At 39.5% G+C, this 16,112-nt stretch overlaps 1 protein-coding gene across 2 annotated transcripts in view; it reads left to right on the forward strand.

Annotated features, from left to right (window-relative positions):
• The window catches only part of Tcs4 (Threonyl-carbamoyl synthesis 4), a 92,692-nt gene extending 82,737 nt beyond the window's left edge, over nt 1-9,955 (forward strand). The window contains exons 7-8 of one of the 2 annotated variants that reach the window (XM_067149283.2): nt 3,144-3,346; nt 9,819-9,955. In XM_067149283.2, the coding sequence (XP_067005384.1) occupies nt 3,144-3,346; nt 9,819-9,930 (315 nt within the window). In that variant the 3' untranslated portion in view covers nt 9,931-9,955. Of the gene's footprint in view, nt 1-3,143; nt 3,347-3,416; nt 3,557-9,818 lie in introns of those variants that run through there. The other variant, XM_067149284.2, reaches the window with a different exon arrangement.
• The last annotated feature ends 6,157 nt before the right edge of the window (nt 9,956-16,112 follow it).

Genomic DNA, 16,112 nt, shown 5'->3' on the forward strand with positions numbered 1-16,112 from the left:
AAGCAAAAGCATCCTGAGCTTTATTTAGGGAATGTTGCTCTTCCCGTAATTGACACTTACCGATTTCTTGGGCTCCTTTTCGATAGTAAATTATCGTAGGAGCCACACGTACAGCAGTTAAAAGTGCAATGCACTAATAATTTGAATATTTTGCAGTTTCTTAGTAGCACTTCTTGGAAGGCTGACCGCATGGTGCTCCTACGATTTTATAGGCCACACATTTTATTCAGGTTAGACTACGGCAGTGCAGCATATGGATCAGCAAGGCAAAGCGTCCTTGCGAAAGTGAATAGCATCCACCACAGTAGGGTCAGGTTGGCAATGGGAGCTTTTCGTACAAACCCCATTGCTAGCCTGCTCGTTGAATCTGGTATGCCGCCTTTACACCTGAGGCACCAGCAAATGTTTCTGTCCTATGTTGCAAATTTGCAACAGATGTCACTTTACCCAAACTATCCTTGTGTATTCCACAATGGAAACTGTCGGCTGTACGCTGCTTATCCTCGAGCAATGCAGCCGGTTAGAATATGCTTGGATAGCAGTCACAGATTGTTTGATGTACCTTCGGTTCCCTGTCTTGTATGACAACCAAGTGGGATACCTCCATGGATAATACAACGACCTGAAATAATCTCTGGACCTGCACACTGGCCCAAAGGAAAACATGAATGGAGAGTTGCTATAGTAGCCCCTGTGTATAAAGAAAGGGGTGATAGACATAAAGCTGAAAATTACAGGCCAGTAAGTTTGACATGCATTGTATGTATGGACCCCTCGATTTATCGGAGGCTCTTCCTGTCCGTTGTTGGCCGGTATCCAGATTCAGTTGTCGTTTACATAGATGGTTCAAGGGCAGAAATAAAAGTGGGATGTGCATTCGTTGCCAACAATGATAGGTTTCTTTTTTCTCTCCCGGAAACCTGTAGTGTGTACACAGCAGAGCTCTATGCTATATGTGAATCTCTGCAGTACGCGCTGTCTGATGAGCACTGACACTTTCTGCTGTGTACTGACTCCTTGAGCTCGCTACAGTCTATTGATGCATGTTTTCCTTGGCACCCTCTGGTGCAGCAGATCCAGGACCTGCTGGCCAGGTGTTCGGATGCCAGCACCAGAATCACATTTATGTGGCTCCCAGGCCCCATGTGTATATAGGGAAATGAGTTAGCTGATAAGGCTGGCAGGCCACTCCACTTCCAAATTAGCTGAGAGTGATAAAAGGTACAACGAAGGTATGGAGGACTTCCCTTCGGACTTCTCGGGGGTAAGCAGTGGTATCGTGTCGTCTTTGGATTGGTCACGGTATAGTAACGCACTCCTATTTACTAAAAGGAGAATCCCTACCGGTGTGTACTTTCGGCGATCATCTTACCATGGTACACATCCTTACGGAGTGCGTGGACCTAGTCGATGTGCGCCGTAGTCTAAAACTCCCGAGTACCATCTCCCTCATCCTGCAAAATGACGAGCAGTCAGCAGACCTCATCATCCATTTTGTGAGGGATAGTGGTTTGTTTTATCGCATATAAACATAGTGTTTCGTATTAGTCTTTGTATTATTGTTCACTACGTTTTCTTAATTTGACTCTGTTTTAGTTTGTGTTTGTATATTTTAATGTGTTTCTAAAATAGTAATTTGCATGATATATAATTGCATTTTACTCTCCCATAATCTATCATTTTTCCAAAAATAAGGCATTGCAAAATTAGATCCACTGATTATTTTAAATCATCCACCACCACCACCACCACCACCTGTTGAAACCTACACACAGGAACCTCCCATTACATGGGCAGAAACAGAAGCAGCTTGTAAAAAGATGCCACAAGGGACAAATCAACTGATGTTATGGATTCAAGTCAATTGCTTGTTTTTATCCATAGAGTTGGAACTAATTTTGAATTTACTGAAGTATTGAGTGCAGTTCATAGCTATATATTCATACAAGAGAAAAGAATCCCTGGCAGCTCTTTTTTCTGATGAATTGTGTTTATGGAAATTAGCTTTCCACGTATACCTGATAGAGCAGATTAATTTGCTCAATTTAAAACTTCAGGGAGTGAATCATTTTATGCAAATTGTGCAAGGGTTCAAACAAAAATTAATTCTCTTTGCAAAACAGATTTCTACCAACAGCTTCACTCATTTAACTTCTTGTGCTCCGTATGAAAATTAATCCGTCATGCTATTTCTGACTTTGTTTGCTTTAGAACTAATTTGTAATCTAAAGGAACAGTTTCAGAAAAAGTTTCAGGATTTCAATGGTGCCTCAGGAAGCTTGAGATCATTTCAAAATCCATTCCATTGTTAAGTTCAAGATTTGTCTCTCGTGTTTCAGTTGGAAGTGATAGATGTTTCTTCGAATGAAATTTATGAGGATGTTTCTTGAACTTTTACAAGACACTACCTGATGAGAACTTCAGAGACTTGAAGATTTTTGCCCACATCATGTTTTCTGTTTTTGGTTCACCTCTGCATATACATGTGAGAAAACATTTTCTAAAATGAAATATGTACAATCCAAATACTGTACTTCATTTTCAAATGAGCATTTAAACACAATTTTATAGATTGGAACAACTAAATTTGAACCAAATCAAAAAGAAGTTATGTCCATCAAGCATTTCCAAGAATCACCCTAAGTGTTAGTCATACAATATTATACAGACATGGGCAAACTGTTTTATATCAAAATAAATTTTTTGTGGTAATATAACCCACAGAAATAGTACTATATTACTTGGAATTGATCTTTTCTAATGTAGCTCTCACCCTTTTACTGATTAGCCAATTTGGCCCTGTTATACAGGGTTGTCATATCTCCATTTTAACCAACATTATCTATCAGCCTCTACCCACATTTTAACCACTAGAGCTACTAATGATCTGGTGACATGACTCTCTGGTCACCTGTAAAACTCCTGTCATCAATCTTCCAATCCCAGTTAGCATCCAGTTCCACCAAAAATATTGACAGAAATGTGTTCTTACCTGGTAAGTTGCTGTTCGTCATATATTTCTTTAACTTGTGCATTGTGCTCTTGTGAACTTTGTTACCCAAGTATATTGAAATGTAGTATTTATAAGGCTATGAGTAATTTTTCTGCCAAGGCCCAGAATGACAGTATAAGTCATTTTGCAGGTGGTCTCTGGTGGTGTTGCCTGTAATGGTTATATTGCACATATGCTGTCTGTCGTTTGTGGAAAGTATGGGTATGAGCTTGCTGTACCACCACCACATCTTTGCACTGATAATGGTGTGATGATTGCATGGAATGGCATGGAGCGTTGGCAAGCTGGTGTTGGAATCTATCAAGACTTTAAAGGAATTGACATAGAGTCCAAGTAAGTTTAACTCTTCATTACTGTCCATGAATAACTATGACAACACTTTAAACTGTGTGATCTATTTCAGGTGCCCTCTTGGAGAAGATATACGAGAAGATGTAGCTCAGGCCAGCATCAAGTGTAACTGGATAAAACTCAAAAATCTGATGGTCACATAACTTGTTATTATGTAGAGTTTAGTTTATAAATAAATTGATTATGCTAATATTTGGATTATGCATTCAGTAAACCAGTATGTTTTCTTCTCGATAATACTTTGGAAGCTACTTTTAACCATGGAGCAGTCATGCCTCTCGCTAGGACACGGGGAGTTGCGTGCAGCATTCTGTATCACAAATAAAAATTCTGTTGCATAGTCCTTATAGTTGAGAAAATTATATTTAACATAGACGGAAAGTAATATTTATTCATTAATTTATTACATTAAGCAACAAATGTACATCTAAAAGGATATAAATATAAATAAACAACCTATAGGTGTCAGATAACATGAATTATGTCTATATAAAGGAATCATACATGAACGTCACCAGCATATGTAAAATATGCATGGCATTCGAGCGCTGCATATCAAAAATATAATGAAACAAAAACTAGGCACTTTTTAACACAGTGTACACATTTCAACACAGTGAAACAACAAAGTAGAGAAAATTCAATAATTTGGAACTCAAAGAAATAAATGAAGTTGGAAAGTAAATATGTAGTAATAATATAGTGTTCAAAAACTCTGCCATTGCCAGTCACAAGTCTGGGGCCTCATTTTGCAAGTGATGAGGAAGGAAGAGCGGGAGGAGTATCAACCTCGTAAAGAAACCAGGGTACATCTAGCTCCGGATGGTAAAATGAAATTAAATGGCACATGGCTTTTAATGCTGGGAGTGTCCCAAGGACAATTTCGGCTCTTCAGGTGCAGGTCTTTCGACTTGACGCCCGTAGGCTACCTGCACGTCGTGATGAGGATGAAATGATGATGAAGACGACACATACACCCAGCCCCCGTGCCAGCAAAATTAACCAGTGATGGTTAAAATTTCTGAGCCTGCCATGAATCGAACCCGGGACCCCTGTGACCAAAGGCCAGCATGCTAACCATTTAGCCATGGAGCCAGACACTCCGGATGGTAGCACACCATTATAGGGCCCCTATCTCGGGTTACTAGGCGAAACTGGTCAACGGTCTCAGCGGCAGAAGAGGAATCTAACTATTTCCCAACGGCACAGAGAATGGAAGAACCTAAGGAAGCACACCCCGAAAAGAAAAGCAACTTAAAACCCAGGCGTGACTGTTCTCGAATTGGGCAGCTTACTGGTCAGCGTCAGATTCTATGTTTGGGATGGCTGTTCTATAACTCCATGTCTCACCAACTTGGTTTTACTTTTGGATGGGGTTATACCCTATCCCCCAAACCTGAAACCACGCAACTATCATGATGGCAAAACGTACGGAATCAAGTACTCCAACCTGTTTAATCCGGGGCCAAAGTTCTGGTTCAAGTAGGGCAAAAGATTCTGGGGGCCCTACACCATCCTGTTTGGATCAGTCGGAGGATCCATCACCCACAAACTCAGAACGAAAGAGAAGCATTTCTTTGGCACACTCAATGTGAACACCCTTTTGAAAGTTGGTAAACAAAAGGAACTGATCAAAGTACTCGATGAATATAAGATCAAAGTTCTAGCAGTCTAAGAAATAAGATTTATGTCAGATGAAGGGTTGGCTATTGGAAACTACAGAATACTGAAAGGATGGCCAACTATCAAAGTTAGGAAGTCAGAGAAAACCAAGAATCCATTGTGAATACTTGGGACAGCCTTCTTTACTCACAACTCTACAATAGAATGTATAGTAGACTTCAGATCTCCATCTCCCAGACTGTCTGTACTAACTCTGAAAAGTGGAAACAAATTGTACTACATCTTCAATGCTCATGCTCCAATTAATGAAGATAACAGAAAGAATCCAGAGAAAGTAGAAGAATTTTGGTCACAAGTTAAAGAAGAACTGTTCAGAACCCCAGAAAAACATGTCAAGATCTTGATGGGAGATTTTAATGCTTAGATTGGAAAAGAGAGAAAATTTCGAAACATTGTTGGAACATACACGGCTTACAAAAGGACAAACAGAAATGGTGAAAGGCTGTTTGTGAATCATTTGGCATGAAAATAATGTCTGCTCAGTTCAAAGGAGCTCCCAAGCGGATGATGACATGGCGATCACCTAACTCAATGTTAGGAGAATTCCAAATTGACCATGTAGCGACCACCAGCCCGAAGGAAATAATGAATGCCACAGTGCAGAAAGGTGCTAATTTTGATTCCGACCACTATCTAACAAGGATAAAAGTGAAGCCCACACCTTGTAACCATAGAAAGAAACCCCTCAGAATACAGAAGTACAGAATTGAGGAACTCAAAGTCAGTTAAGTATTAGAAAGAACTCAACACATTGGAGTCCTATGAGTGGGACAAAATGGCTCGAAAGATTCAGGAAGCAGTGAAACAAATAATTTTTCTTGCTAAGAAGAAGAAACATCCATGGTGGAATGATGAGTGAAGATGCTCTATGAACACGATCAGAAGCTTGGAACAAGTGGAACTCCAACAAACAGAACTTCAAAGAATTCAAGATCCAAAGGAAAAGGACAGCAAAGGTGTTCAAGAAAGCAAAAAGAAGGTTCAAAAGAGACCAGCTAAGAGAGAGACAAGAATTTCAAAGAAAACAACACCAGAAACTTCTATCAGACGTTTAAGACAAAACTTCGTGGTTACTCGTCACCCAACATTTGTTTCAAAAATGATCAAGGTAAGCTGATTATGAGCAACAAACAGAACTGTGAATACTTGGCTAAATATTTCAAAGAACTGCTCAACTGTGATCCACTTCATGAATCAACCCTCCCAGATAAGAACGAAATAAAGGAAATCATCAAGAGCTTGAAAAATAACAAAGCATCTACAAGGACTCAGTTGTTGCTGAACTTCTGAAATATGCAGGGGATAACTTCCTGGAACAACTTGAAACACTATTTCAACAGATCTGGTCCACAGGGGAGATCCCAGAAGAATGGAGGAAGGCTATCGTCGTCGTCGTCGTCGCCCCCCCCCCCCCCCCCCCCCCCGCACAAGAAAGGAGACAAAACGAATGTCAATAACTATAGAGTGATATCCCTTTTGCCAGTAGCCTATAAGATACTTTCTATAGCACTCAACGTAGGATAGAAGAACATATAGATAAACAATTAGGAGAATATCAAGCTGGCTTTCAAAAGGGGCAGTTATGTGCAGAACAGATTTTTACCATCAAGACCTTAATCAAAACTAAGACATCAGCAGATAAGAAAGTGCTAATGACATTCATGGACTTCAAAATAGCATAAGACTCCATACACCGGGACACACTAATGGAAGTGCTTAAGGAATTTGGAGTATACAATAAGACAACAACCCTGATTCATCAAACACTAAAAAACACACGATAGCAGGTAAAATTTTTAGGAGAATTGTCAGAGCCTTTTGAAATTAAAACAGGTTTGAGACAAGGAGATGGCCTCTCTTCAATTTTGATCAACTGCATTTAGAGAAAGTTATAAGGGAATGGCAAAAAGAAATGAGCAAGTTCAACTTTCCAAATGGAAGCAAGTCCAGTCACAAGAGAACTGGACTTAAATTTGAATGCCTCACATTTGCAGATGATATAATCTTTTTTGCAGAGAATTTGAAAATTGCAACTAAGCAGATTGAAGTCCTCAAAGAAAGAGCAGACAAAACAGGATTGCAAATATCTTTTGATAAGACAGAGTACATGAACATAAATACCACTCACCCAGCCTGGACAATGAGGACCAAGTACGGTGACATCAAAAGAATTACAAAATTCAAGTAACTAGGAGAGATTTTGATCCCAAACATGAATGAAAAAGCAGCAATTCAAGAACATGCAAGAAAGATGGAAACTGCATTTAGATTATATCAAAACACCTACTGTACAAATCTAAGTCACTCTCCTACCAGGCCAAATTCAAGCACTACAGCACGATGGTCAAACCTGAATGTTTATAGACAGCTGAAAGAATAGCCACGAAGGGACTTTCAGACTCGGAAAAGAAAGAAAGGAGGTTCCTTAGAAAGATTCTTGGACCCAGAAAATCATCAGACAAATTTATGTTTCGCATGAGACCAAGCCAAGAACTATATGAACAATATGAAAACATTACCACCACAATGAAAAAGAGGAGATTGATGTTCTACGGACATATTAAAACTATGGGAGCAGAGAAACTCGCCAACAGGATCCTCACCTTCCAGGAGAACAGGAAGACCTAAGTCCCATGGGTAAAATAAGTCCACCGAGAATTAGAAAAATGTGGGATCACGGCAGAAGATATAACAAACAGAAAAATTTTCAGGCAGAGAGTTGTGGAGGTGAAGGACCTAGCTGATGAGAAAATGAGGAAGAATAGAGTATTCTTGGCAGAAGAACGAGCACGAGCAAGCCAATGGATGAAGGAATACTGGTGAAAGAGGAAGGAAAAAGAACTTGAGAAAGCAATGCAAGTTGCGTAATTGCAGCCCATAGATGGCTGAAATGAAAAGAAGAATAATAATAGTGTTCAAATATAGCCCAGAAATATTGAAAATTGATTGAAATATAAGGACTCTTATTCGTCTTCTCTTCGGCACCGATGGCAAAAATTTATTTTATTTTTTTATTATTATTTTTTTCTTTTTTTCACAGTGACTTTTACACACAAAATTCTGTTATTCTTGTGTAAAGATCACTCATAGCAAGGACCAGTTGCCTGGGTTGATGGAGAAGTTATTTTCATCTCACCTGCTCTGTATCTTTTTGGAAGATTTGAATGTCATGAGGTAGGTTCTTCAACTTTGCTCTGTTTCTCACATGTTCTTCTACCAGCTCAATTGCCAGTGCTTTTAGAAACTGTCTCCTCTTTTCTCCTTGTACTGGATTGTTGATTCAGTGTATAACGTCTTTGTTGATACCTGCTATATTTAAATGTTGACAAATTAGGGACATTGGCCAGCATCTAGTTACCCTGGTTGTTGTACATAAAATATCTTGAATAATGTGCTTAAAGTTTTGAGCATCACTGACTTCCTCAATAATACATGTTTGCCCTGAAAAATTAGAATTTCAGTTCAGCATTTTCTCATTGATTAGACCCATACCTGCTATTTGTCTGATGGTTATGTTAATGGCATAGTTGTATAGAGAAATCTCCAATGTTCTTCATAACATTTGCATTTTCATAACATGCAGTGAGTACTTGGGACTTCAGTGAGTAGGCTAGCAATGAATACCATATACCACAGCTAGTCTTGCCAATCTTTGATTTTAGGTGAGTACACCCGAGACATCTCTGAATCACATTCTGCTCACTTTTAGTCTTGCTCGCACTCATGCAACTATCACTCTGCAGTCAGAAACCTTGGAAGCGGAATATATCTGTCTTCTAGAGAAACTCCAATAATTTGTATGGATCCAAGAGATGATTTCTATGTTCTTCATGTTAAAGGTGTGTGGCAAAGGAACCTTTTCTCATGACCAAATCTTGCTTGGACTGAAATTTTAGATCCTCTCTGATGTCCACCAAAAGCAGCAGTGAGAGAAAGGCAATCTTTATTGGAGGCCAACTGCCAAAGAGAAGCCTTCAGTCAATTCCGCAGGGCACTCCTCCCAGCTGAAAATGTTATATTTTTGCCAATATCCAGTGATATCCGTAGTTTTCCCTTTCTTAAGAAGAGCTGAGGATAGTAACTAACAACATATAAACAAAAGAATGTGTCTTCTAGATCTATGAAAAGTTTGAGGGTGTAGTTAGGCTCACCCTAATGTACGTTTTCTTGGGTAAGAAAGCTAATAGGATTGAAAGACTTACATACTCCAGGCACTCACTTAAATATGGCATTATTCAAAACCATTTTAAAGAAACCAAAGACACCCTGTCTGATATAACAGTTGTATGTTTTGATGTACGTAAATTCTTTGACAACTTTGGCCATGAACAACTTAAGAAAACTGGAAAATTCTAAGGTCCCTTCCAAATTAACTGCCCTTATTTTATCATTACTGAAAGGAAATGAGACACAAATCAAAGTTAATCATTTCATAATGAAGCCCATGTAGTTATTGAGAGGTGTAATGCCAATGTTCACCCCTTTTGCATGCTGTATATAATTTAGTTACACACCACATTTTGCCAACGGCCGTAGCCGTGTTGAAACACCGGATCCCGTGAGATCTCCGAAGTTAAGCAACATTGGGCGTGGTCAGGAGTTGGATGGGTTGCCACGCGCTGTTGGTGGGGGGTAATTTAGTATTCGCAAGTTTGTTCTTTACCAAATTTAGTGCATTCATTTTTGGGTTGGCAATATTTATCCTGTCTTTCCGCCTGTTTTGATTTTAACCAATCAAGAATTTCTGTAATTAATTTTCTACCAATCACAGGTTTCTTCTTCGATTTTGGTGTGTAACTTACCCTGAAGAATTCCAGACATGCGACGCATCACTTTCAGATGCTCACGTAGAGCCTTCCGTGGAACTATCGATGACCTCCTGACAGCTTCAACAACGGCCGTTCATTGGCTGCAACAACTCAATTTCTGCTTGGATTAACTTGTATCATAAGCTAAATAAATAAATAAATAAATAAATAAATAAATAAATAAATAAATAAATAAATAAATAAATAAATAAACAAATAAATAGCATAATACCCATTGAAAAATTTGTTTAAGGCCGTTACACCTGACGTTGGAGTGGTTGAATAAGGTTGAATTTTGAGGTCATCTCAGCTCAACAAATATTTGATGGTCTTGCCAACCACACACAACACTGGACCTAGACTTATATATCTCCATTGATAACAACAGAAGAGTGGACAATTTTACTGCATCGTTTTATTATTATACTGTAACTACTGCAGACTATTGAAATTCTGAACAGATAAACGTTGACTCAACTAAGTGTAAATAACAAGGATAATGGGCGCCACCTGCAAAACAATTGCAGGAATATTTAATTATGTAGAGCAACGAGCCACTCCCTCTCCCAAGGCGACGGTCATCAGGCTGACGAGGCTCCAGACTTGCTTTATAACCTTACCTGTTGCTACATAACCCCTGAAATTAAATTTGGGTAACATGCCAGGTTCAGCCTTACTTCACTGACAAAAGACTCACTTAAAGTTTGATTCTATGACTTTACTCCCAGAATAAGAACTATTATGTGACAAACACCAACAAAAATAAACACTTATGCAACCCACTTAGTGCTTGCTGTTTACATAGAGCTAATATACACAATACTACCCAACAAAATCATCTCTTCACGAGATTTATTCGTTTGCCGTCTACAAAGGCAAATTACACATCATTAAACTCACCAATAAAAATAGAACATCGAATAAGAACTAATATGTGACAAACACCAACAAAAATAAACACTTATGCAATCCACTTAGTGCTTGCTGTTTACATAGAGCTAATATACACAATACTACCCAACAAAATCATCTCTTCACGAGATTTATTTGTTTGCCGTCTACAAAGGCAAATTACACATCATTAAAATCATCACTAAAGATAGAACATCATTATACTTTTAACATACCTCCAGGTAAGAGCCCCACTGCACTCCACTGTTACCGTGAATCCTAATCTGATAGAGAAAAGAACGATGACTATTTCTCTACATATGGATGCAACCTTCTTTACTAACAGCATCCCTAACCTTATTTACACTTCTTCGTCGTCTTGAATTCTTTCCAATTGCTGGCTGGACAGAAAGCGTTACATGTCCGGAGGCAAGCAAACAGCAAAATTCTCCATCAACTGAAACTGCATACTCGGGTGACAAGTTCCAAACAAATACTTTCTTTTACAGAAAGTCCACTGCAAAGCCGGTCAGTCGTTGAGATTATACCATGTTCACTCCGTATCAGATACTCACGAACAATAGCAGATCGTATAGCAAACTGCGCAAATACGTCGCTCCCGCAGACCAGTACAAATGAGAAACACACAGTATCAGCATCAGAGTCAGAAACAGAATGAGAATGAGAATCAGAATCAGAATAATTCGCCGCACACGCGTACACACTTATATATGCTTGCTACACGTGGTTATCGCGTCCTGAAAAGTTTACTGGTAGCAACGCTCACACCGGCACTTCTTCCCGCGTCACTCTGTCAACCCATACCTCGCTCAAAACAAAGCCCTCGCATTGGCTATCGAGTATATGATGTGACATAGACCGTCCACTCATGTATGTCCACATTGATTCACTCCAATTCTTCAACCGATACAACCTGCCGTACCCCGTGTTTTCAAGCCACTTGTTGCAACACATCCAACTGACTTCAACCGTCCTTCCCGATATAGTCGCAGTTTTCCCGGTTGCACAATCCTTACGGCTAGGCCATATTTACAGACTCTTACCCAAACGGAAATTTATACAAAATATAATGGTGAACATATGCAATATTCCCTAACTATACATTCTTCTTATAATATTATGTTTTTTTTTACATGGTAAATAAACAAAATTACATGATTTTAACCTAACAAACTATATACGAAAATTTTCTAACCTAAAAACTCGGGGATCGTACATACGTACGGTTACAATACTAAGACTTTTACTCTCATTCATCAGACCAATTTTATTGTACAGTACCTACCTACCTCATTAGACTATAATGCTTCTATGCGTTATATTATGCCATCATATTTTACTCATTATTCATCTAGCTCTTAATGTAAAAACAGTCAATCATTTGTACTTTGCAATGCATGTATCATGTATACAATTTTATGTTACGTACCCTGCCCACTTTGTGATTTCTAGCTGATGATGACGCCATTAAACATCGAAACCGGTACTAGTAATAATAAATAACATGTTGTGAACACCTTGTACAACACACTTTGTATTGAGTAGGTTGAACCTTCTTTTAATTCTAATTGTGAATTTCAGTTCAATACGGGAAAATGAAGTTCTTAACTTATAATCCTTGCACTTCTTCTTCAGCCAGTCTTCCTTAGCTACCTTGCACTTTCTATCCACTTCATTCTTTAATCGCCTGTATTCTTTTCTGCCCTCTTCATATCTAGCATTCTTGTATTTTTGTCGTTCATCAATCAGGTCTAGTATCTGCTGAGTTATCCACTGATTCTTAGTTGATCTTTTCTTCCTTCCTACCATTTCTTCAGCAGCCCTGCAGACTTCATTTTTCATGACTATCCACTCTTCCTCTATTGTGTTTCCTTCAGCCTTTTCATTTAGTCCTTTTGCAACATGTTCCTTGAAACAATCCTTCACACTCTTTTCTTTCAACTTGTCTAGATCCCATCTTTTTGCATTCTTTCCTTTCTTCAATTTCTTCAGCTTCAGATGGCATTTCATGACCAACAAGTTGTGGTCAGAGTCCACATCTGCTCCTGGGAAAGTTTTGCAATCCAACACCTGGTTTCTGAATCTCTGCCTAATCATAATGAAGTCTACTTGATACCTTCCAGTGTCTCCAGGTCTCGTCCATGTATAAAGCCATCGTTTGTGGTGTTTGAACCAAGTATTGGCAAGGACTAAATTATGATCAGTGCAGAATTCAACCAGTCGACTTCCTCTTTTGTTCCTTTGTCCCAATCCGAATTCTCCTACTGTATTACCTTCTCTTCCTTGGCCTACGACTGCATTCCAGTCTGCCATCACAATTAGATTCTCGTCACCTTTTACATATTGTATTAAATCCTCTATCTCTTCATATATTCTTTCGATTTCCTCGTCATCCGCTGAGCTAGTAGGCATATAGACCTGCACTATTGTGGTGGGCATTGGTTTGGTGTCTATCTTGACGACAATAATTCTTTCACTATGCCGGTCGTAGTAGCTTACCTGCTGCCCTATTTTCGTATTCATTATTAAACCAACTCCTGCATTTCCTCTGTTTGATTTTGTGTTGATAATTCGGTAGTCGCCTGACCAAAAATCCTGTTCTTCCTGCCAACGTACTTCACTTATACCAACTACATCTAACTTCAGTCTATCCATCTCCCTTTTCAGATTCTCTAAACTACCACAACGATTCAAACTTCTCACATTCCACGCTCCGACTCGCAGAATGTCAGTATCCATCTTCCTGATGATTGCCCCCTCTCATGTAGTCCCCACCCGGAGATCCGAATGGGGGACTAGTTTACCTCCGGAATATTTTACTCAGCAGGAAGCCATCATCAGTACATCATTCATACAGAGAGAGCTGCATGTCCTCGGGAGTTAGTTACGGCTGTAGTTTCCCGTTGCTTTCAGCCGTGTAGCAGTATCAACACAGCTAAGCCATGTTGAGTATTATTACAAGGCCATATCAGTCAATCATCCAGACTGTCACCCTTGCAACTTCCGAAAGGCTGCTACCCCCCTTTCGATGAACCATTCGTTAGTCTGGTCTCTCAACAGATACCCATCTGATATGGTTGCATCTGCGGCTCGGCTATCTGCGTCATTGGGACAAGCAAGCCTCCCCACCGCGCCAAGGTCACATGGTTCGCAGGGGAGGGAGATACATGTACCCTCAGAAAAATAATTCAACCCCCTTTTTTTGGTCGTTTTCACCCCCCCCCCCCCCATCACCAATTAAATGGATTTTCCAAAACAAACAATATATGTTCCTTTATTTTTAAAGGAGATACCAAATATGAATATTCAGTTTTTGTGATATAAGTATCCCAATTAGGAGATTCAACCCCATTTTCAGTCCTTCTTCCCCCCCCCCCCCCTCCTCCAATTCAATTTTTTCAGAAACCAAAAATGTGTTTCTTTATTTTTAAAGGAGATTCCAAATACCAGTTTTTATGTTTGTAACATGTTAAGTTTATGATATATATTCATTTTAATAAATCACCCGTCTTTCACTTATTTTCACCCCTTAATTGGATTTACTGAAAAAAAACTGTTTCCTTATTTTTAAAGAAGGTTCCAAGTACCAATTTTCACAATCTGTAACATCTTCAGTTTTAGAGATGTAAACATCCTCATAATAAGGATTCAACCCACTTTTCACTTATTTTTACCCCCTTATTTGAATTTTCAAAAAAAAAAAAAAATGTCTGTTTATTTTTGAAGGTGCTTCCAAATATAAATTTTTCACGTCTTTAAACTGAACAGTTTTTGAGATATAGATCTACTCATTTTAAAAATTCACCCTCCTTTTCACCCCCTTAGCAATGGAATATCCAAAGATCCTCCTTAGCAAGCACCCACACTGTAATAGAAATGTGTCCTCAAAATTTTACTTCTTTATGTCCAGTAGTTTTGGCTCAGCAATGATGAACCAATATAAATGATCCATTATTAGACATTATAAATTTTCCAGCTAATTCATTCCCGGCCACAGCGTTTCACCCCCGTGTGCTAAGTTAGGCTCATCAGTTGGTACTTAGCACACCCACCAAGACGTTTGGCTAGTGCATACCGTAGAGGTCACTGCGTAGGCTACTTGGAGCCACCAGCAGTGCCAGTGCACTATGAGAGACTTTGTCTCCTTACCAAAAATTGATGCCTGTTTGGCCATCAATGATATAGATGTTGATTCCCATAGAGAACCTGAAATATTTGTTCTGAATGAGTAAATTTATAATACCAATATAAATGGTCCGTTATTGGACATTATAAATTTTCCAGCTAATTCATTCCTCGGCCGTCAGCGTTTCACCCCCGTGTGCTAAGTTGGGCTCATCAGTTGGTACTTAGCACACCCACCAAGATGCATGGCTAGTGCATACCGTAGAGGCCACTGCGTAGGCTACTTGGAACCACCGGCAGTGCCAATGCACTATGAGAGACTGTGTCTCCTTACGAAAAATTGATGCCTGCTTGGCCATCAGATGATATAGACGTTGATTCCCATAGGGAACCTGAAATATTTGTCCCGAATGAGTAAATTTATAATACCAATATAAATGGTCCGTTATTGGACATTATAAATTGTCCAGCTAACTCATTCCCGGCCGCAGTGTTTCGCCCCCGTGTGCTAAGTTGGGCTCATCAGTTGGTACTTAGCACACCCACCAAGACGCATGGCTAGTGCATAGGTAGAGGCCACTACGCAGGCTACTTGGAGCCACAAGCAGTGCTAGTGCACTATGAGAGACTTTTCCAAAAATTGATGTCTGCTTGGCCATCAGATGATATAGACGTTGATTCCCATAGGGAACCTGAAATATTTGTCCCAAATGAGTAAATTTATAATACCAATATAAATGGTCCGTTACTGGACATTATAAATTTTCCAGCTAACTCATTCCCGGCTGCAGTGTTTCGCCCCCGTGTGCTAAGTTGGGCTCATCAGTTGGTACTTAGCACACCCACCAAGACCGCATGGCTAGTGCATACCGTAGAGGCCACTACGTAGGCTACTTGGAGCCACAAGCAGTGCTAGTGCACTATGAGAGACTTTTCCAAAAATTTGTGCCTGTTTGGCCATCAGATGATATAGATGTTGATTCACATAGGGAACCTGAAATGTTTGTCCCGAATGAGTAAATTTATAATACCAATATAAATGGTCCATTATTGGACATTATAAATTTTCCAGCTAACTCATTCCCCAGCCACCAGCATTTCGCCCCTGTGTGCTAAGTTGGGCTCATCAGTTGGTACTTAGCACACCCACCAAAACGCATGGCTAGTGCATACCGTGGAGGCTACTGCATAGGCTACTTGGAACCACTGGCAGTGCCAGT

The sequence above is a fragment of the Anabrus simplex genome, chromosome 6, assembly GCF_040414725.1.
Source record: "Anabrus simplex isolate iqAnaSimp1 chromosome 6, ASM4041472v1, whole genome shotgun sequence".
In the NCBI taxonomy this organism is placed as follows: Eukaryota; Metazoa; Arthropoda; class Insecta; order Orthoptera; family Tettigoniidae; genus Anabrus; species Anabrus simplex.